Source organism: Eurosta solidaginis, chromosome 3 (assembly GCF_040869045.1).
Source record: "Eurosta solidaginis isolate ZX-2024a chromosome 3, ASM4086904v1, whole genome shotgun sequence".
NCBI classification, from domain to species: Eukaryota; Metazoa; Arthropoda; class Insecta; order Diptera; family Tephritidae; genus Eurosta; species Eurosta solidaginis.
The window spans coordinates 2,311,128-2,333,719 of NC_090321.1; the positions used below are offsets into that span (position 1 = coordinate 2,311,128).

General features: G+C 38.9%; 1 protein-coding gene across 3 annotated transcripts; it reads left to right on the forward strand.

Moving 5' to 3' along the window:
- Window positions 1–235: 235 nt before the first annotated feature.
- Window positions 236–20,995, forward strand: Vps25 (vacuolar protein sorting 25). Of its 3 annotated transcripts, none has more exons than XM_067770310.1 (4): window positions 236–361; window positions 420–1,036; window positions 8,009–8,026; window positions 17,871–18,509. In XM_067770310.1, the coding sequence occupies exons 1-2, from the start codon at window positions 312–314 to the stop codon at window positions 895–897; spliced, it is 528 nt and encodes a 175-aa protein (XP_067626411.1). In that variant the 5' UTR covers window positions 236–311; the 3' UTR covers window positions 898–1,036; window positions 8,009–8,026; window positions 17,871–18,509. The 3 variants fall into 3 exon arrangements, with proteins under 3 accessions (XP_067626411.1, XP_067626412.1, XP_067626410.1); XM_067770309.1 differs by lacking the exon at window positions 236–361 and adding an exon at window positions 18,794–20,995 and having other exon boundaries at window positions 894–1,036; window positions 8,992–18,732; XM_067770311.1 differs by lacking the exon at window positions 8,009–8,026.
- The last annotated feature ends 1,597 nt before the right edge of the window (window positions 20,996–22,592 follow it).

Genomic DNA, 22,592 nt, shown 5'->3' on the forward strand with positions numbered 1-22,592 from the left:
CTGAGGTGAAATACATATTTCAGTTACATCTGAGTATAATGCGTATTGAAATTTAGGAGTACTAATTTTATGCGCACCATTTTTAGAATAGTAGATAAAGTTCGACGTTTAGCTCCATATAAAGTTTAAGCGTAAACGTATACGCGTGTAAAAAAATGTCAAAGTTGTGTGTGATTAAAAATTGTTTGAACATGTGTAACCCAGTGTTCCTTAACCACTTTACTCCTCATAACAGCAACTCATCCAAAAAGGTCGACGAAAACGATTCCTTCGCAAATTCATTTATCTCAACAAGTCGGTTTTTACGCGACATGACAGATTTTCAGTGGCCTTGGGAATATAAATTTCCCCCATTTTTCACGTAAGACAACGAATATCGCAATAATTTCTTACTTAATCACCCTCCTCAAATTTTACAGCTTACAGCCGCACGAAGAGACACGCAATCAACAAACTAAAGTTTGGTCGGATCTCTTTCTCCGCTACCTCAAACATTTAAACAAATTCCAAGTGAATATAAACGAAACATCATTTCCTCTTTTCTATAATGAAGCGTTAAATCGACGTTTATCCCCAGAAACTATTCACCATATATTGGAGCACCTGCAACGTACAGGGCATGCGGCGCCTTTAGATAAGCGCCGCATTGAATGGCAGGTGTATTGGTATACATTAGAAGAGTATGCGAATATGGTTCACGATTGGATTCAAGAGACTGGGCAAATAAATGCAATATGTACTCTATATGAAATTGCGTCTGGAGAAAATTCCGAGGGCAAAGAATTTCATGTGATTGATGAGGCTGTGCTGCTAAATGCACTGCGCATTTTAGAAAATAAAGGCAAATGTGAGGTAGTGCAGTTGGATGATGGTTATGGCGTAAAGTTCTTTCAGTAAGCGTCCATACATAATAATACACGTTTTTAATTAATGGCTGTATACGAAATGTATAATAAAAAAGTTAATGAGGTGCATACATACATGTTGGCCCAAAATAATCGAATTAAAGACTATCAAAACTAGCAAACATTGAAAGGTAAGCCAGATTAAACTTGAGATATCTATTGTATTCCAAATATGTATATCGCTCATTGTAGCCGTCGTGGTCATCTAATGGTAGCCCGAAGGGGTGAACTAAAGAATTGCTTAAGAAGAGTTTGTTTGTTGTTTGATCTGTCATATTTTTTGCACATATCGCTCATTTGCTGCAACGTCGTCATAACTCAAACAACACAATTTTCCAGGAGAGTCATTCAAAGATTTTAACTGCCATATGTTGCGCATATAAAGGCATATTTTCATTTTTATAACACGTGGTAAATTTTTAACTGATCACGAAGATTTTTTTATACAACATAGATCATTATATTGGGTACGTTTATATGTTATTAACTCAAGTCATGTTTTTTGAGTTATCACGACGTTGCAGCAAATGAGCGATCTGTTCTTATGGCACTTTGATAAATTTAAAGCCAAATTAAACTTTCTTAACCCTAACGCCATAGTCGTAACCATACCCATATCCATAACCATCTCAATGTGATCGATTAATGGTGCCTTAACCTAAAAATCGTGAAAATTTCATAAAAATTATGAAAACGGAAAAAATTACAAACATATTCCACAAAAAATAAGTATCTTAGTCATAACGTATCCAAAACAATGAAGAAAATCTAAAAAGGGGTATTAAATTCACCAACCCAAATATTTTTAGGTTATGGATATGGCGAGAAACCAAAAACCAATTGAATGGCTATGGCGTTAGCGTTATGGTATAGCACCATTAATCGATTACATTCCTTTCCATAAGGTAGGTTCGATCAGCTGATTTATCTGGTTATGGCTTTATGGTTATAAGTCACCATTAATTCGCCCTTAAGATACCACACTGAACGTTTATAAAGCCATCATCCGGTGGCAAAGAGCCTGAGCCAGATAAATAATTGTGCATGTAAATGCAACAACAACGATTTGACCCAGATAAATGCAGATAGAAGTCTAGTTCAATTTGTGAGCCAGATAATTTCTTAATTACTTGTCTTTAGTTAAGCAACTCTGCCTTTAATAAACCTACTTTTTCAAAAATAGATGTCGCTGCTTAGTCTTTCGCCGTATGAGTTAAATAAAAAACAGCGGCGACATCTACCTATCACATTTCACGTGTGCGATAATATCACGACCTCTGCTTCTCAAGTCTTAATGATCCAGAGTGCTGTAAAACTCACTGGATGAAGGCATTCACTACATTACGATTAGTAATGTACTATTTTTTTTATACGATTGCCTTTTTGATCCAGGAAAGCCTAACTCGAGCCCAGCTTTGGTTTTCGGTATTAGATGTGGGGGGACGTACCTATGTGCCTTACAAAACTAAATTTTTTTCTGTCTAGATATATTTCAAAAAACCGAGAAATGGCCCCAGACCGCTCTGAAAACGGGAGTGGCATCCATAGTATTTTTGCGAAGAACACCTTTCTGCATTGGCGAACTTCGGCCGCACTTATTAAAAATTATCCTGGGTGGGTCCAACACCGGTTTGGAGATCAAATCTAAATCAGCAAAAAAAAATGTAGTTTTTTTGTGGGCTCAACATCAAAATTGTAACAACCACATCACAGTTTTTAATTTCTTTTGCCTACTTACTATAGATTTTATCGATACTACACATTTTATGCAGTCATTTTGTTATATATAATCGTCCAGAATACGACCTTTCAATCTTAGTCAAATCTCTAGAAAGTAAAAATGCTTAGAACTTTCCGCAGATCTCGTTGCAGGCAATAATGCTGCACATGTAATTTGGGCATAAATCTTCATTAAATATTCAATCATTTGTGCAATCATTACATATTTCAGGTATGGCAACCTAAAATTCATATGTCTGTAATATTTTGATAGGAAATAATTTTAAGGTAGGAGCAAATTTTAAATTGGATTAAAATGTTTTTTTGGAGATTTTCTAGATAAGATTTTTATTGCCAAACGGAAGTAAAAAAAATGTGTCAAAATAGTATTTTCAGATATATGTTTGCTTTCTAGAGTATGTGAAAATGTATTCGAAAATGTTATTTTACCTCCTACACTTTACAAAGGACTAAGGCCCGTTTTTTCAGTACAAGTTCAACTCAGTTTGTCAGTTAAACTACGCTTAACCTTATTCTGCAGTTTTTCAGTCTACTTTAACTGCAGTTTAAGCTAAGCTTAAGCGGCCGATCTGGCAGGGCTAAACTCTAGTTAACATATCTGCCGTCATCCAGTGAGTTTTACATTTCCGGCTCACGCTCAATTCTCACGGGAATGCTCTGGATCATTGAGACTTGGGAAGCACACGTGAAATGTGGTAGGCAGATGTCGGCGCTGTTTTTCATTTAACTCATACGGCGTAAGGCTAAACAGCGACATCTATTTTTGAAAAAGTAGGTTTATTAAAGGCAGCGTTGCCTAACTAAAGATAAGTAATTAACAAATTATCTGGCTCACAAATTGAACCAGACTTCTATCTGTATTTATCTGTCTCAAATCGGTGTTGTTGTATTTACATGCAAAATTATTTATCTGGCTCAGGCTCTTTGCCACCGGATGATGGCTAACAGTTATTTGCGGTCGTACGAAATATACCCAACAAACATTTGGGCTTGAGTACCATTAGAGCTCATGTTGATAACAACGCATACTCAAGAGTTGTTTCGAAACACTGCTCCACTCGAGAATCATAGCGTACTCAGCAAAAGAGGAATTTTTTGTATAATTACTATTACTGACGTTGAAAAAAATTTAATTCCCAACTTTTGGTTCTCTAACTGGACTCGAATGTATGACTTCTGGCGTCACATGCCTTTAAATTAGGCTTGGTTGTTGTTGTTGTTGTTGTAGCGATAAGGTTGCTCCCCGAAGGCTTTGGGGAGTGTTATCGATGTAATGGTCCTTTGCCGGATACAGATCCGGTACGCTGCGGTACCACAGCACAGGTGCTAGCCCGACCATCTCGGGAACGATTTATGTGACCACATTAGACTAGGCATACTTATGAAATTTCAAGAGTTGCTTCGAAGCAGTGGCTCAACTCGAGAATCATAGCGTACTCAGTAAAAGAGGGAATTAAAAAATTTAATTAACAAGGTGTGGTTCTCTAACTGGAGTCCAATGTAAAATTCCATACTACAGTATTTTCACGAAAATAAAATAAAACATGTATAATTTATTTTTAAATAATAACGCTTCATTACTGCTATCAACCAGGTGTTTATTTCTCACAATAACCAGCTGTTGGTTTTGGTGGTACCACCTTGGAGAATTTTTTTCAAACCACCTCAACTCGATATCAAGCGAATATCAACTGGAGAAATTTGTTGAATATTCATTCGAGAACTGTACATTTCTCAAAATCTCTCGACAGTTCGATAATAATTGGAAAATACTAATGACATTGGAGATCAACTCAAAAACTCTTAATTTTACAAAATAGCCGTGTTTTTCTTTACACGTAAACGTCTATACGGTTAAACTTTATATGAACTGCTAAGCGACAAACATTTCTCAAAATCTCTCGACAGTTCGATAATAATTGGAAAATACTAATGACATTGGAGATCAACTCAAAAACTCTTAATTTTACAAAATAGCCGTGTTTTTCTTTACACGTAAACGTCTATACGGTTAAACTTTATATGAACTGCTAAGCGACAAACTTTAAATACACCTCTGAAATTGCTGCGCATAAAATTTGTCCTACTAAATTTCAATACGCATTATACTCAGATGTACCTGAAATATGTGTCTTTGTTTCACCCTCTACACTAATTCTATGTATTCTATGTGTGTCCACAATTCATCGCAACTGGTTTAGCTATATGTTATACCCTATGGCCATCAGAGGGTTGTGTCTCCGCTTTTCGGTACACTCTGTGGCTGTAGCTAGTTATTTAACCACTGCCGTTAGATGGGTCTCCTAAGCATTATCTAAGCGAGGATAATCGTTTTTTTTTCACGCGAAAACGTAAACGTATACGCGTGTATAAAAAAACACGGCTAATGATTGGAGAATGAGGTTGGATATCAACTCGAGAACTAGATATATATATCGCTGGAGAAAATTTGTTGCTTGTTTGTTGGGTAACAAAATCCAGCTGTTGCCGTATCTGCAAATTATCTAGATAATAAAAAAACCAATGTTGCCGCACAAAAAAACCTACCTTAAACTGTGACTGAAAAACTACTGCGAAGTTTAACTGTAGTTTTAATTTGACTAGAGTTTAAGTAAACTTAGTTTTAATTTGACAAATGTATGTATTCTGCACTTAAGCCCAGAAGGGTGTACTACGCAGAAGGACATCACGTGCTTATAATGTTCTACCAAGATAAAAAGACATTGTTGCAGAGCTGGCCATTGTGAATGACAACTAAGTGTGATATCTTATCTGTCAAATGCCTGGCAGGATGTTCAATATGGCTACTTTTTAGCGTTTTGACAGGGTGTTCAATATGGCGGCGCCTATCTTCAGCGGGTGATAGAAAGAGATACAGAATGAGACAGCGATAGTCAAATACAAATCAGGTGGTCCAATCACTTTGGAATTTTGACGTCTATGCAGAAGATATCACACTTAGTTATCATTCACAATGGAGCTGGCAACACTATTCACCACCTTCATAGGTTTTCGTTTGTTTAATTGCAACAACGAAAAAATCGACAATAGTACCGACGGGTTTTCCCCGAATAACTTTTAAACGAGATAAAAAATATAGTTTCTGCTTTCGGATTTTGAATCTTGACGCAAATACGCGTCTTTTGATACCGCTATCGACATATGCGACGCGAATTTTAAGTGCAGGACTTAAGTTGAAATTTTACTAAATTTGGAAATTAAAAAGCTTATAGTTCATAAACTAAGATTTTCCTAGAGTTGCGGATGATAATTTTGTGATTTTTAGGACCTCCTCTACCCCTAAAAATCAACAAAAGTTTGAAAATCGTGGCACATTATATAAAATCCAACCTAAATGATGTTAACTATTATATTTTATTATTATTATTATTATATAGAAAATAGGTGATAAATCACCAAATTACAATAGAAGGAGCACAAGTAACACAGACCTTCGGCTCTCCTTAAGACTACTTAGTATTTTACTTAAATCATATATCATTAATGGTAGTTCCATATGCATATGTGCATATATGTACATATATCTATTTGTCTTTTTAAACTAGTTTTTTCAAATTTGACAATTTTAAGAATTTAGCTACTGTTTGTATGTTCTTTAGTTCCATATTTCGCAAATAGTTAGATGGAGTGATGTTTCCAAAAACTTCGGCACGAGCGTTCTGTAAATTTGTGCATTCGTCTAGAAGATGGACTACAGACAATGTCCGGGTAGCACAAAACGGACATTGCGGCTGTGTTTCTCCTTTAATTATATGGCAATGAGTTACTACAGTGTGGCCGATACGCAGACGTATAAACGCTTTTAAGTCGCTGCATAAAACTTTCTGTGGAAAAACTGGTTTTTCTCCACTTATGTTGTAATTATTGTAGTGGTGATTGAATTTTTGCCATTCACTCAATTTGGTTGCGCCAAGATGATTTGCAATAAGCCGTCTGAAGTCTGGAGCCAGCATTACTTCGGAAGAGATCAATGATTTTTTGCTAGCGTTATTTAACATGTTTATTGCGGATAGGCTATCAGAGCATATTGCACAGCTAAATATATCGCCAGGGCTTCAGCTGTGTATACTGAGCAAAATGGAAGCAGATGTCCTGCCTTTAACGTATTCTCGTTTGCATCGACAACCGCAAACGCAGTGGCTGAATTTAATCTCGAGGCGTCAGTGTATAAGAAGTGCCATTCATCGTTTGCAAAGCCTGAGGCACGGATGCTTCTTCGAGCTGCTATGTGGTACGGTGGGGTAACTAGTTTTAGGTCACTTTTTGAGCAAGGTCCGTAAATGGCTAGTCAGTAGTCTATCTTTGATAAGATTAGTGCCTTTGTGATATTTATTAGTGTTGCAGTGTGTACCAAGCAGTGCTTGGACGAAAGATATTTTATAATATTAAGACCTACTGTTAGACATTCTTTTAGATATTTACAATGGTCCTTAAACGTAAGCTTTTTATCAAAAATAACTCCAAGGAATTTTAGACTAGAACTATTGGCAATATTTACATTATTTAAGCTTACACTTATAGATGGGCAGATGTGCTTTCTGCAAATGTGGAATATCTTACATTTTTCATGTGCAAGAGAGGCACCTGACGACTTTGACCAGATGGAAATGTCTACAAGGATATCATTAAAATTAACTATTATATCATAGGTCCGATTTACTGAAATTTCAAAAGAATTTATGGTTTTCACTGTGAGTTAAATACGTTACAATATCGGACTAATTAATTTAATCAAAATGTAAATTTTACTTAGATTTGTTTATATTTGACTCTAACTAGTCGTATTATTGTAAAATAAGTTTAAAGTAATGAATATTTTACGACTATCATTTTATTAAATGATTGAAACTATAATCGCCGTAATGTATGTGAAAAATCCCCATATTTAGATATATTCATTTTTGTTTGGAGTGGCATCATTGACAAATGTTATAAAAAATGTGCATTTTCACAGCGCTCTCTCGAAACAAGGAGTTGCAAATCCATTCATCTATGACCGGATGTTGTTATCCCAACAGCTGATTGCTTCTTCTTGATGATTTACAGCGCCTTGTACTTTAATATATCAGTTAATCGAAACTACCACCTGGTATAGATTCGCCTTGAAATCCACCTATACATACTGCGCCTGCTTCATTTCCTTACTCTGACAGCGCCATGCAGCTGCATTTCTTTTAGGGCCCCATTCTCTATTACGAAACGAACGTCCGTTTCGCTTCAGAGACTAATTGTTGGTGTATTTTCATTGTGTTCAACGATGGCAACATATCATTTAACACTTCCTTTCGCCTTTTAATAAAAATTTTATTAAGAAAATGTAAGTGTTATTTTTTTCGTTATAGATGCGTTACGACTATGGGGTAAGTATAACAGCTAGATAATTTGTTATTTATTTCATTATATATGCATTAGGAATATCAGATAAATACAACAGCTAGATAAAAGCCGTGTTTTTTACACGCGTATGTTTGCGCTTAAAATAAACGCTTTTCGCTTAGATAATGCGTAGGAGACCCATCTAGCGGCAAATAGCTATACAGCATGTTGTACCGAAAAGCAGAGACAAAAACCTCTGTTGTATGGCTGTGAATAACCTATAGCTGAATCGGTTGCGATGAATAGTGGGCACACACCATTTTCAGAAGTGATACATAGAATTAGTGTAGAGGTGAAACATAGACACATATTTCAGTTGCATTTGAGTATAATGCTATTCAAATTTAGTAGTACAAATTTTATGCGCAGCAATTTCAGAGGTGTATTTAAAGTTTGATGCTTAGCAGCCCATATAAAGTTTAAGCGTAAACGTCTATAGATGTAAAAAAACACAGCTAATATGTTATTTATGCCATAACGCTAACGCATAGCTTTATGACATTCGTTGCTGTATAAATCATGTTATACCTATATGGCATATGAATAGCATATTGAAAAGAGAAAAATCTAGGGTTGCCAGATTTTTATTTCGGGTTCCCGGGCCAACCTCAAATTTGAGCCAAATTCCCGGGATTTTTAACAATTTCCCGGGACATTTGAAAAATAGGAAACACCTATATATTTGTATGGGTTGCTCATTCGGCGAAATAATTTTTATATAGAATTAAGCTTTTTAAACTCATTTATTTATAACAAATATTTTTATGAAACAGGCTAACAATTAATACATTTACTGAGTTTAATGCGAATTCAATATTCTATGTATTCATTTTCTAAATGTTATTTTAAAACACAACATTTGCCTTGCAAAATGAATATTTAGGTGTGCGAAATGTCAAACATTGAAGATATTCAGAACCACATTAGGATGAATTTTTCTTATTTACAGAGTTGCATGCAATATGCTAATGAGCTGAATACAATCAAAGCCGAAAATATGGCCATGTTTCGTAGCAGATTATAATTTATTAATTTTGATATTGTGAAAATGCCGGGACATAGCATTTCCCGGTGGGACACATTAAAAATTGTTAAAAATACGGGATGTCCCGGCCAATACGGGACATTTGGCAACGCTACTGCTCACATGTATAGAAAAATATACGTGAGTATTTGTCACTCTGTCTTAACAAACTGATGTAAACTTTTTGAATTTCTCACGCATAATTTTTTTAGCACTACGAATAGTTTAATGCATTATATAACAAGTAGTGTTCTAACTGGGGAAAAAAGAGAAAACAGACACACATACAAGTATACACCAATAAACGACGCGTATTAAAGCCCCGTCACATAAGCAGTTTTTCACACAATCTTATGCATTATGAGGAGATTGCACGTATTTTTACGGCGAACGGCAGATCGAGCAACACTAGCGACATCTTACGTGAGAAATTAGCCATCTTCCAACTTTTGTTGCTAGGAAAGCATAAGAAGGAGAATTCGACATTTGTTTTGGCTAAGGGTGCTTTCAAACTTTGCAAGTGAAATAATGTTCCCACTCGTTGGTAACGTTTCTAACATTTCTCACAGCAATTTAACAAATGAATAGGACACAAAATATTGTGACGAATATTAGTGACACTTAGTGATGCTCACATCACTAGTCTGATGCTAAGTAAATGAAGCCACAACAACAAAGCAGGCATTCACTTGTATCTACATAAACGAATCAATCATTATGTCTACACATAGGTACGTACATGCAGCGGAGAGAAAACGTACAAACACATCCATATATCTTATCTGAGATGCGCTCAAAAGTAGGCAATAATTTGTGCAAGTAACACTCACATATACACGCGCATATGAGAAGCTATAAACGTAGTTATAGTTGGTAATTTTATAGTTGCTAACTAACTAGTAAATTCTAGATTAGAACCGCCTAGAAATATGGCAGCGAGGAAACCAAACACTATAAAAGCAGCAACAGTTGAGGCACGAAAATCAGTTTGATTTAAGCAAGCTATCAGTTGCGAAGTATAAGTGTTATTTTCAAGTAGTCTAATAAAGACCATTTTTGCATTATTCAATATTGGAGTTATTTATTCAACAGTTTAGTGATTCGAACATTAGTTGAAGGTTGCAAATAAGAGGAATTTTAGTAAATTCGTTACTATTGGTGTCAGAAGAGGAATTGTTGAATAAATTCCAGAGGACAACAAGGACATGGCAAAGTTAAGTGAATTTAAGATCCAGCAACTGAAGGAGTTGGAGAGCCGTGGATTGAATACAACCGGCATTAAACTCGAACTTCAGGCACGACTACGAGAGGCAATGGAAGCAGAAGGAATTAACGTGGAAGAGTATGTCTTTCATCTTGATGTCGACGAGACAACAACAAAAATTGAAGAGAAAAACGAAACATCGCAGGCATTTACCAGCACAGACTTAAACATGATATTGGCTGCAATATCTGCACAAACATCGACAGTGTCATCTCAACTGGCAAAACAGAAGACATATATGTCATCTCAACTGGAGGAACAGAAGACATATATGACGTCACAAATGGCATCCCAACTAGAATCGCAGGAGACTCGTATAACAACCAAGATGGAAACACAGTTAGAAGAACAGAAGTCATATATGGCTGAGCAGTTGAAAGCACAAGAAACTCGCATATCCTCGCAGCTGGAGGCACAGGAAGCAAGGGTATCATCAAAACTTGAATCGCAGGATGCAAAAATCGCACAATTTCAGGCAGAAGTCGATGATTTAAAAGGTCGAAGGTAAAAATTCCATCTTTTGACGGATCTGTTCCTTTCCAGGTCTTTAAGCTTCAATTTGAGAAGACATCAACAGTGAACAACTGGAGTGCTGAAGATAAATTCGCTGCACTGTTCGTGGCATTGAAAGGGCCTGCAGCTGAAATCTTGCAGACTATTCCAGAGTACGCAAGAAACAGTTATGAAGCATTGATGGCCGCTGTCGAGAGACGTTACGGAAGCGAGCATAGGAAACAGATATATCAAATTGAGTTGCAAAATCGCTACCAAAAAGTGAATGACACTTTGCAGGACTTTGCGTCGGATGTCGAAAAACTGGCCCATCTAGTAAATGTGGACGCACCCGTGGAATACACCGAGAGGGTAAAAATCCAGAGCATAAATGGCATACGAGATGTGGAAACGAAACGAGCTACATATGCGAATCCAAAACTAACATTTGTTGAAACGGTATCGCATGCACTGACTCAGGAAAGATCCTCACTTTTGCGTAAGCCAGTGTACACAGCTCATCGCGTGGAAGAGGAAAGGCCAGACTGGGTATACACAATTTTGGAAGCACTGAAGGGGTCACAACAGAAAAATGCTGGAGTTATGAAATGTTTCAAGTGCGGCAACCCAGGTCACATTGCACGTCATTGCAGAACCGGTTCTAATAGTTCCAACAATGTGGGTGGCCGTAAACGCAGAGCTGAAGGAGATGAGCAAATCTCCAAATCTACTCAATCGTTAAACTAAAGCGAGTCAGCCGCAAGGGGCAACAGCTGGCTCCCGCAATTGAATGCCCCATAATCTCTATCCCACAAATTGGAATAAGGTCAAACAATATTACTGTCGGAGGACATGTGGATGGAAAGGAGCGTTTACTGACCGTAGATACGGGTGCATCTCATTCCATCATTCGAGCGGATTTAGTCAACAACAAGAAGATAAGACCATTGCATGGAGCAAGATTGCGTACAGCCACTGGAGAAGACACCACGGTTCTAGAAGAAGTATCATGTGAAGTCGTAATTGGAAACGTCACGGTAGTACACAATTTTATAGTGGCAGAGATTGTTGATGAAATCATAATTGAAGTGGACTTCTTAATCGACGAAGGCATCAAGATCGACATGCAAAGCAAGGCGATGCGATATAAGAACATGGATGGGCCACTTAATTTCGGCTACGAGAGAGACTACAGCAGTGAACGAGTGCTGGTGGAAGAGAGTCAGCAAATACCAACAAAATCAGAAGCAGTCATCTGGCCAAAGGTTGATGGAGATTGTGGGACAAACAAATTGTGGGTTGTCGAAGCAGCAAACAAATCAACACCGAACATACTTGTAGGAAAAACCCTGGCTGTTTAGGCCCAATGCCTAACTTTCACTTGATTGACGGCGCCCCTCCCTAACGTTTTAATAATATTTCCAGCCACCCACACTCACGCCATAGTTCGGTGCATGCAACAATTCCCACTGGCCAGCACAAGAGACCGAATACAAAACGTCCGTTGAGGAGAAGATGGCACAAACATATGCCACGACAAGGGTAGATCAGGTAGATATTCTCAACCGTTTTTTAAATTTACCCAGGGCTTTAAAGGTTCTATCCTATGTTAGGAGATTTTATAAACGAACTCACCCAAAAGCTAAAGCAATGTTCCACGAAAGGTCGTGTATAATCTCAGCCGATGAGATTAAGGCAACGACTCAAGCATTAATACGAGTCTGCCAGAAACAATTTTACGGGACAGAATATTTAAAATTGAAAAATAGGGAACCTATCGATCGAAAGAGTGAAATACTGTCACTCAACCCATATATCGACAAAGATGATATTATTAGAACAGGGGGGCGTCTAGGGGCTTCAAAAGACATGTCATACAACGAGCGGCATCCGATCATCTTGCCTTACAATTGCAGACTGTCTCGCCTTGCAGTCATGATGATTTATCACGATTCCCTTCATGGCGAGAACCAGCTCATGCTCCGCCTTATTCGAACCCAGTATTGGATTCCGAATGTCAAGACAATGATCAGAGCCATCATCCACAATTGCAAAACCTGCATTATTCACAAGAAGCAGGCGCAGTCCCAACTTATGGGTACCCTTCCCTGCGAACGTACTACCTTTACCCGCGCGTTCACCAATACCGGGGTAGATTTCGCGGGGCCTTTCGACATCAAAAGCTACCGCGGTAGGGGATGTCGACTGTCAAAAGGCTACGTATGCCTTTTTGTCTGTTTCTCCACTAAGGCCATCCACTTAGAAGCCACTAGTGACCTTAGTACTCCATGCTTTCTCGCAGCCTTTTGGCGTTTTATCGCGAGAAGAGGATGTCCGAAAAACATCTACTCCGACAATGGTACAAACTTTGTCGGAGCGTCGAGATCTTTACGATCCGAAGTTAAAGCCTTCCTGGCAGAAAGCCGAGATAAGACAGTCTCCAAGTACAGCCAACAAGGATTAACTTGGCATTTTATTCCCGCCGCCGCTCCAGATTTGGGCGGCCTGTGGGAAGCGGGAGTGAAGAGCTTCAAAAGCCACTTCAAAAAGGTCGCGTCTCCCCATAAGTGTACTATGGAGGAGTTCCAAACACTTTTGTGCCGGATTGAGGCGTGCCTCAATTCGCGCCCTCTTAGTCCAGGGTCAAATGACCCAACGGATCTGGAACCACTAACCCCAGGACATTTCCTAACCGGCAGCCAACTGCTGGCTCCACCAGAACCAGATTCCAGTGAGAGCTCTGCCTCGACGATCAATCGATGGCAGAAACTCAAAGCCCTCCACCACACTTTCTGCAAACGATGGAAGGTGGAATATCTATCCGAACTTCAAAAACGAGTGAAGTGGAAGCATCCTAAAGAAAATATAAAAGTGGGAGATCTCGCTGTCCTCAAAGAGGACAACTTATCTCCCAACGAATGGTTAGGTCGAGTCGTCAATGTACACCCCGGCGAAGATAACCGAGTTCGCGTAGTAGACCTTATAACAGAGAAGGGTCAAGTCAGACGGCCTTTGGTCAAACTGATCCTTCTTCCAACGGAGGAGATGGATTGCGAGAAGGCCAAGAGCTCCTCATAACAATCCCTCCGTTTCTCTCCCTCCTTTCCGAACTCCACCTCCCTATCAATAATCCACCAAAAACCCAGCTCTCGTTCACCCGAAACGAGGCCAACCAATAACCTACCGCAGATCCGCTATCTGCCGAAGAACATAAAGGCCTTCGGCCTATTCTATTTTAAATTTCAAAAAAATCAAACCCACAATTCACCCGCTCACCCCGAGCGAGGACACCAAATCACACCTAACTCACCCGCTCACCCCGAGCGAGGACACCAAATCACACCCAACTCACTCGCTCACCCCGAGCGAGGATACCAGAAACCTACCTCAGACCCACGGTCTGCCACGAACATACGCACTCGGCCAAAGGTTACCTAAGTCTCAAATCTCAAAGGAACATTTGTTCCATACGATGATACGAACATTGTTTGAAATCAAATACAACCCTTTCTAATATGCACAGAAGTCGGTATTCAGTATTATCTTTTTATAATACAATGAAGAAAGACGTTGCCTCTCGCAGAATGGTGGAAACGGAGTAGTGAAAAATGGCTGACGGATTTAACTACAATTTCGGGTGCAAATATTTTAGTTTAATCGAATAATTATTAATATAAAATAACTTAGTTATTGTTGGGTCGTCAATCGGTCTTAGCTCTTTAACTTCTAATGAAATTTTAAGTGAATATTCACTAAATGATAAAGTTGCGGAACAATAGCCTTGAGCAGATAAAAATGAATAACAACTCTCCTTACGGGGTGAATGTCCATGCAGACAATACGTCTGTTCAAAATCATGCACACCCTAGACACTCAGGAAATCCATCACATAATACTACCATGACCCCAACTATAAGTAGTTTCTTCAATCCACACACTTCAACAATCCCGTTGTCTGTGCATCAGAAACCTGCGCAAGTTCAACTTCAGACGATCAGGACGTGTGGAAACAGTGGCACACATGTTGATACGAATCTTTCCCCAATCTCCGCACCTGGAGTTTCAGCGTTTTACGATCCAAATCAAGTCCAATTGACTAGCGCTTTGAAAAAAAAAACTTTTTACCGTACAGCCATTGCTGGTTTACAATCATCTGCACCGATATATTACAGCACCGTAGGAGCGAATGTCCCTCCTTCCATGTCAACAACGCCAGCTCATCAAAATCCACAGCAACATATATATAATCTTACAAAAGAGGTTGATCCTACAACTCAAGATGACATTATACAACTTCCTCAATTTTACCATGCACCACATCAAACCCCTTCTTATACACAGCAGTTATCAACATTATTACCGACTCATTTCACACAACATTTTCCTGCTTCATCAGGAGCAACAGGACCAATGCAGATAACGCATGATGATGTCCAACTACAACATCAATTTTTCATGTCATTGGCTAATGACCATGGGGGTAGTGCAGCGAAAATATTGTCTAATACTGTTAATGAGGGTATAGCTGTTACTGATGCAACAACTACTACATCAACAATGGTTTCCTCACCAGCTCCGACAACCACATCAAACTCTACTCTCGTATTAGATCGCATATATATCTGTATAAATAATCATTATAGTGATTCCTTAGCAACGCATAATAGCTTACCACCAACAGCTTTAGATTCAAATGCAATAACTGCAAACCCTGCAATTCCCTCTGCTGCTCATACGTTTTCATCAGCTACTCATGCGCCACAGCAACCTTCACCAATAATACCCGCCATTCATTATAAAGTAGTACTAGATCCAGCTGTGAGTAGTGGAATTCAAGCCGACTCTTACATCACTAACGGCGCCAATTTGGTAGTCGATGAACCAGATTCGACAACAGCGACTGGGAAGTAGTAGTGGCAATGGAAATTCACACATGTGTGTAGCTTGTAAGCGCACTCAATTAGAGGACGTTGTTGGAACATGTGATGACTGTTGTCGTGGATATCACCGCAGCTGATGTAATAAGCCTATGAAAAATCCAATACCAAACACAGACAGTCCGATAATCGGTAAACTATTATCATCTTGCAACAACAGTTACACAAGCTATGGAGATATTGTGAAGAGCCCACCCTTATCACCTAAACCTAAAACTTCTTTGGATGTTTGCGAATTCCATACTCATAACGAAATATTTATATCAGATGACGAAATCCCGAATACTAGTAATAGTATGAGACCGAAATCAGCTAAAAAACAGATCAACTCTGAGCGAATGATGTCTGAAAAAATATTGGATTCAGATGATGAGAACGCAAATGATGCAAATATCGTGAATAAAGTTATTCAGATGTCTAAGAAAGAAAATGTAAAACTACAAGATATTTCGCCGAATGTTCCGCCGTCAGTGGCGTCGCAATGTCCAACAAACATAGAAGATGATACAAGTGGGTCTGATCTTCAACCTCCTACTGTAGCTATTAGCACTGTTGAATCGAATATAACTGAACCTGTTTACATAAACAAAGCACCATCTATATCCACAGGGCGCACAAGTCGTAAACGTAAAGCATTCACTCTATCAAATACATATAAGAAAGTAGCTGCTGAAGCGGCTTCGAAGCAATATGATAGTAGCCGAATTTGCGACTCTTAATCTGATGAAAACTCTTCAAGTAGCCGTGGTACATCCTTGGATGTAATCATACCGGCGCCAAAGAATTTTCTAGGCCTTAATAATCCCTTTGGAATAATGTCTCCACCACAAGACTGTTATCAATGGTCCAGCAGTATCCATGCTTTTATAACAAATGTAATGTAGATTATCGTAGTAGAGAAAAACGTGGTGAAGCGTTACAGCAAATAGCAATATGGTTGATGTCACAACTATACAGATATCAAAGCGAATATCACAGTTACGGTTCGATTATCCTAAGCAAAAGCAAGGCCTTCCCGCTCACTCAGTAAACGACACACGCAAAGTCATCCAATCAGCCACGAACGTCGACTGGCCATTCGGCCACGCCATCGACATCGCACGAGTAATTCCACTTACAAGGACAGCAACCATGAGCGTAGACTGGCCCCACGGCCGCGCCAGCTACCTCTCCGTACGACATTCCGTAACGGTAATCCCATCAGCAACACAACCTCGGGTCCCACTTTGCGACCAATGGCTAGTCTTACGCCAACTGCGGTCGTGAAGGTGGAAGCCGGGGGGCGATTACATCTTGTGCGTGCACTTATTGATGCATGTTCCCCCCGCACAACGATCGACCGCAGCCTGGCGCAGGACTTAGCACTGCCGACCACCCACGCCGCCGGAGAGCTCGGCTGTTTTATCCGATTCCGCGGGAAATACGGCAACAGCAAGACGGTGACGACCCACGCGATGTGCATCAGCGATTTTCAGCGCGTCAGTTCATCGCACAGTATCGACTCCAGCACGGCGGCTCCCTACGAGCATATCCGCCTGGCAGACCCGCAGTTTTATGCCTCCACACCGATCCGGCTGGTTCTTGGCGCCGACGTATATGCCGAGGTGATAACACCAGGAGTTTTGCCGCCCTCGTTCGGACCCCTGCTCGCGCAGAGCACAATATTCGGGTGGGTGCTCTCGGGAACCCAGCCGATCTGAGCTAAATGAAAAGGTTCTTGCATCTTCCTAACCTCATTCGGTTAAACCCAATTCAACATTAAAACCCTGTAATCGGGTGGGTGCTACGACACCTTAGGGGTTACTTTTTATTATTATTATTATTATTATTATTATTATTATTATTATTATTATTATATATTCATTACGGCCAGAAGCCTAATTCGTAAATTAGAATATATTACACGTTCATTTATTTATATTTTTATTTATGGAGTGAAAAAAAAATCTTTTGTTTCATACGTAACCAGCCTGGAATCTTCAACATATTAGCCTATTGTTTAAGTTCATACATTTAAATAGTACGTTTTTAAATAAATGGAGTCTTTTTTTTAAACGGCAAGAAATATCAACACATACATATATCTTCTTACTGCTTTTCTTTATCCCTAGCTTTAGGCAACCATGGCTCGTCAACCTCTAACCAGGACGGGAAGAGTGGCGAATGACCGAGGCATCAACACTCTTGCCTGCACGTTATGCAACTCATCGTGCGTGCTGCCAAGCCGGCGGACTGGCCGTCGTTATATTAAGTTAGTTATAAGTTTTTATTTTTTCCTCTTCTTTACGGTTGGTGATCCTTGGAGGACTGTGAGGTTGCGTACCGCAAGGGGGCGGCATGTTTAAGCCCAATGCCTAACTTTCACTTGATTGACGGCGCCCCTTCCTAACGTTTTAATAATATTTCCAGCCACCCACACTCACGCCATAGTTCGGTGCATGCATGCACATGCATGCGGTTCACACACATGCATGTGTGTGTGTGTGTGCCGGTTGTCAGCACCTATGCACGTATACGTAAGGGTGGTTGTGTGTGTGGCTTTTCTCCCTCTTTAATACCAGAGGACTTTTTTCGCGGCTTAGCGGTTGTCATCAACGGCACAACCGGCCTCTTTCTCGATCAACCGCCTAACGATACGCATCGTCCAAGGATCAACGCCGTACTTTGTTATACAGGTAAAATATCACTGGTCACCTTTGCATTGTATATTTTCTTTCAATTTAATTAAATACTCTATTATAACGAGGAAATCCTCTTTGCGTTCTCTTTTTCTTCTCTGTATATTTTGAGTGAACCATCCCTTCCGAGATCGACCCGTGTGCGCCTACCCACTGCCGGTTTCAGACGCACCCAGGCCGAACACTGGCTATAACAAAACAAAATGGACGTATCCCGGTAAGAGTACTCAATGAGTTCAAGTCACCACTCAAACTGACCAGAGGAGCTATTTTGGGAAGATGCCAAGAGGCTGAAGTAATAATCAATTGTGAACAGCTCTAGGAAGAGGTTTCAACTAGCAATATTGATCTTTCAGATGACATCACGGCATTGACGGAAGGACTAGAGGAAGACTATCTGAGTAAGGCAAAACAACTGCTCGTAAAGTACGCGAACATATTTTGCCAAGATGGCTCCAAACCAGGTCGCACCAACGTTGTGAAACATCAAATTGACACTGGAGATGCGAGGCCGATCCGTCAAGCTCCACGTAGTGTTCCACTGGCGAAGCGGGAAGTTGTGAGTCAAATCATACAAGAAATTAGCGACAGCGGCGTCATCGAATCATCAGCTAGTCCATGGAGCTCACCGGTAGTACTTGTAAAGAAGAATGATGGAAAAATGAGGTTTTGCGTGGATTACCGGAAGTTGCATGACGTTATGAAAAAGTATAGCTACCCATTGCCAAGAATTGACGACACTCTGGACTCGCTCTCTGGTACGAAATGGTTTTCCACACTGGACTTGAAAAGCGGCTACTGGCAAGTGGAAGTGAAAGATAAAGAGAAAACAGCCTTCGGTGTCGGTGATGGTCTTTGGCAATTTACAGTGATGCCTTTTGGACTATGTAATGCACCAGCTACTTTTGAAAGACTCATGGATCAGGTACTGAACGGACTACATTGGAAAACATGCTAAGTGTACCTAGACGACATCATCGTATTGGGAAAGAACTTCGAAGAACTTGGAGGAGGTTTTTCAAAGAATAGCTGGTGCTGGTCTGAAACTTAGTCCCAAAAAGTGTTCTCTGTTCAAGAAGCAAGTTAGTTACTTGGGTCATAAAGTAACGACGGAGGGCATCTGCACCGCGAATGAAAAGATAGAAGCAGTGAAGGATTGGCCAAGACCACAGAATCTGCATGAATTGAGAAGTTTCCTTGGGCTGTGCACATATTACCGGCGATTTGTACCAAATTTTGCCAGCTTAGCCCATAGCGTTCACGAGCTAACAAGAAAAAATAAAGCTTTTGAATGGAAGGAGCAAGAAGTAGCTTTCCAAACATTGAAACAGCGTTTGTGCACTGCCCCAATGTTGGCATATCCGATTCCAGGAGCAACGTTTATTCTAGATACAGATGCGAGCGGATATGCTATAGGAGGCGTTTTGTAATTGGTTGATGAACAGGAGAAGGTAGTTGCATATTACAGCCGTTCAATTGGAAAACCAGAAAGGAACTACTGCGTTACACGGAGAGAGCTGTTGGCATTGGTAGAGTGCATTAAAAATTTTCACAAATACCTCTACGGCCAGCGATTCCGCGTCAGGACAGATCATGCAGCGTTGAAATGGCTTCTGCAGTTCCGTAATCCAGAAGGACAATTGGCACGGTGGATCGAGCGGCTCCAAAGCTATGACTTTTCCATTGAGCATCGGAAAGGTAGTACCCATGGGAATGCCGATGCAATGTCACGAAGACCATGTAGTTTGGAATGCAAGAACTGTTCAAAGGCCGAGGCTAAAGACATTATAGATGTCCGGCTTATGACTATAATGTGTGCGGATGAATGGGTCAAGGAGCAACTAAGGAAGTGTCAGCTAGAAGATACAGATCTGACACATGTTATGCAAGGGCTCGAACGAAACGAAAGACCAAATAGAGAGATGTCAGCAGTGAGTCCCATTGCGAAGTCATATTGGGCACAATGGAACAGTTTAGAATTGATGTCCGGTTGCTTGCATCGAGTATGGGAGAGTGAGGATGGTCAATGCAAGAAGAAACTGATAGTTGTTCCCAGAAAGAGGATTCCTGACGTGCTCAGCGAGCTGCATAATGGTCCAAGCGGAGGTCATCTTGGAATCACGAAGACGCTCGAGAAGATTAAACAGAGAATCTATTGGGCCCAAAACCCGAAGTCATGGCCAGATGAAGAAATATAACTCAGGTGCACCATTTGAAAGGATCGCTATGGATGTCGCAGGTCCATTTCCTACTAGCAACTGCGGAAACAAATATGTACTGGTGGTTATGGATTATTTCAGCAAATGGCCAGAGGTATACCCAATCCCAAATCAAGAACCGGAAACAGTAGCAGAAGTGTTTGCAATGTATGGTGTGTAGGATTCTTATTATTTTCATTTAACTTTGTGTTTAACTTGCTTTGAATTTTGTAATTTTGAAATGTTTTACCAATTTTTAATATTCAATATTGATTTTGTGATTATCAAAAATTTTCATTACAAAAAGAAATTGTGTTGAATATAAACTTAATAAAAGATAAATATCTATCAAAATAAAAATTACATTTTACATAGAAGTACTAATATTACAGACGGATGTTCAATTCGATTTGCCACGCCAGAGCTGAAAAGATAACATAGAAGTACTAATATTACAAACGGACATTCAATTCAATTAAAATCTAGAGCACATTTTGCCACACCAGAGCTGAAAATATAGTGACACCATAACTGATAAAGTTCTAACAAGTTGAAATACAAATAGTTCTTGTATAACAAAAACGGAAACGTTAGCCTAACGCAGTGAACTTCCTTTGGAACTACTTTGCCGTTTTTGTGTTCCATTTAAGTGTAAAAAAAGCAATAAAAACATCAGAACATTACCAATAATGCCCTTTACACAATTGCAACGTCATTATCGAATCTTGGATTGTATGTAGTTGACAAGCGTTAAATCAAAATAACGCAAATACATATAACACAGAAAAAGGAACACAAACATTGAACGTTGTTTGCGTAAAAGATTGGTGGTAGTGAAACGTTGGTAGTCATATTTAATATTGTTTTATAATATCATTTATGTATTAATGTTATTCTTTTTCTAATTTAATATCACTTCTGCGTAATTCAATTACTCAGATATAAATTTACATACTATTAATTTTTCTTTTGGTCAATAATAAAGATTTAGTTATTTTTATCTGGTAAAAATTTTTAAATTGTAAACGCTCTTTTCCAGAGATCTTGAATATTATTTTTAATTATCACCAATAACATCTATTTCTGAGAATTTATTTCAATTAATATAATTTATTATGTATCATACACCAACATACCACAGACATTCATCTACATCAACACATCAAATTAACGATTCGCTTATCAATTTAGAAGATGGTTCTTCACAAAATGATCTAATAAATCCGTATGCGAATCAAAACAATAATGAAATTTTTTCTACTTCAGTAAAACTTCCTCAATTTTGGACAAATTGTCCTGAAGCATGGTTAATACATGCTGAAATGCAGTTTAATACCAAAAAAATTACTCAAGAAACAACTAAATATGAGTATATTATTACTGCATTACCTCAGGAAGTCATAATGACCATTTTAGATTTTATTCAAAATCCACCAGAAACAAATAAATATTCTGCATTAAAACAAATTTTGATTGAAAGGCATTCCATAAGTGAGAATGCGAAATTAGATAAAGTGTTGTCCGATTCTGAAATGGAATTTTACCGATCTTTAGTTCAACTTTCTGGTTCTAATTTTAGCTAAGAAGTTTTAAAGAAACTTTGGATGCAAAAATTACCCAAAAACTTGAATGTAAATTTAACAAGTTCAAATTCCAATGACATAAATGATCTAACCAAATTAGCTGATAACGTTTGGGAAGTTATCAGTAAAAATGAAGTTGCTTTGATAAACAATTCTCAAAATTCTAAAGGAGAAAATGCTATTATTACTAATTTGGTTAAGACAACATCTTTAATTTGTGAAAATTTTCAAAAATTATCTTTGGAATTAAGTGAAATTAGGAAAGAAATTAATAAGAATTATTCAAGATCACGTTCAACAAGTATAAATAGTTATAGAAGTCCTGTTAGATATCGTTATGGTTATGTAGATATCACTACAAATTCGGAAATAAA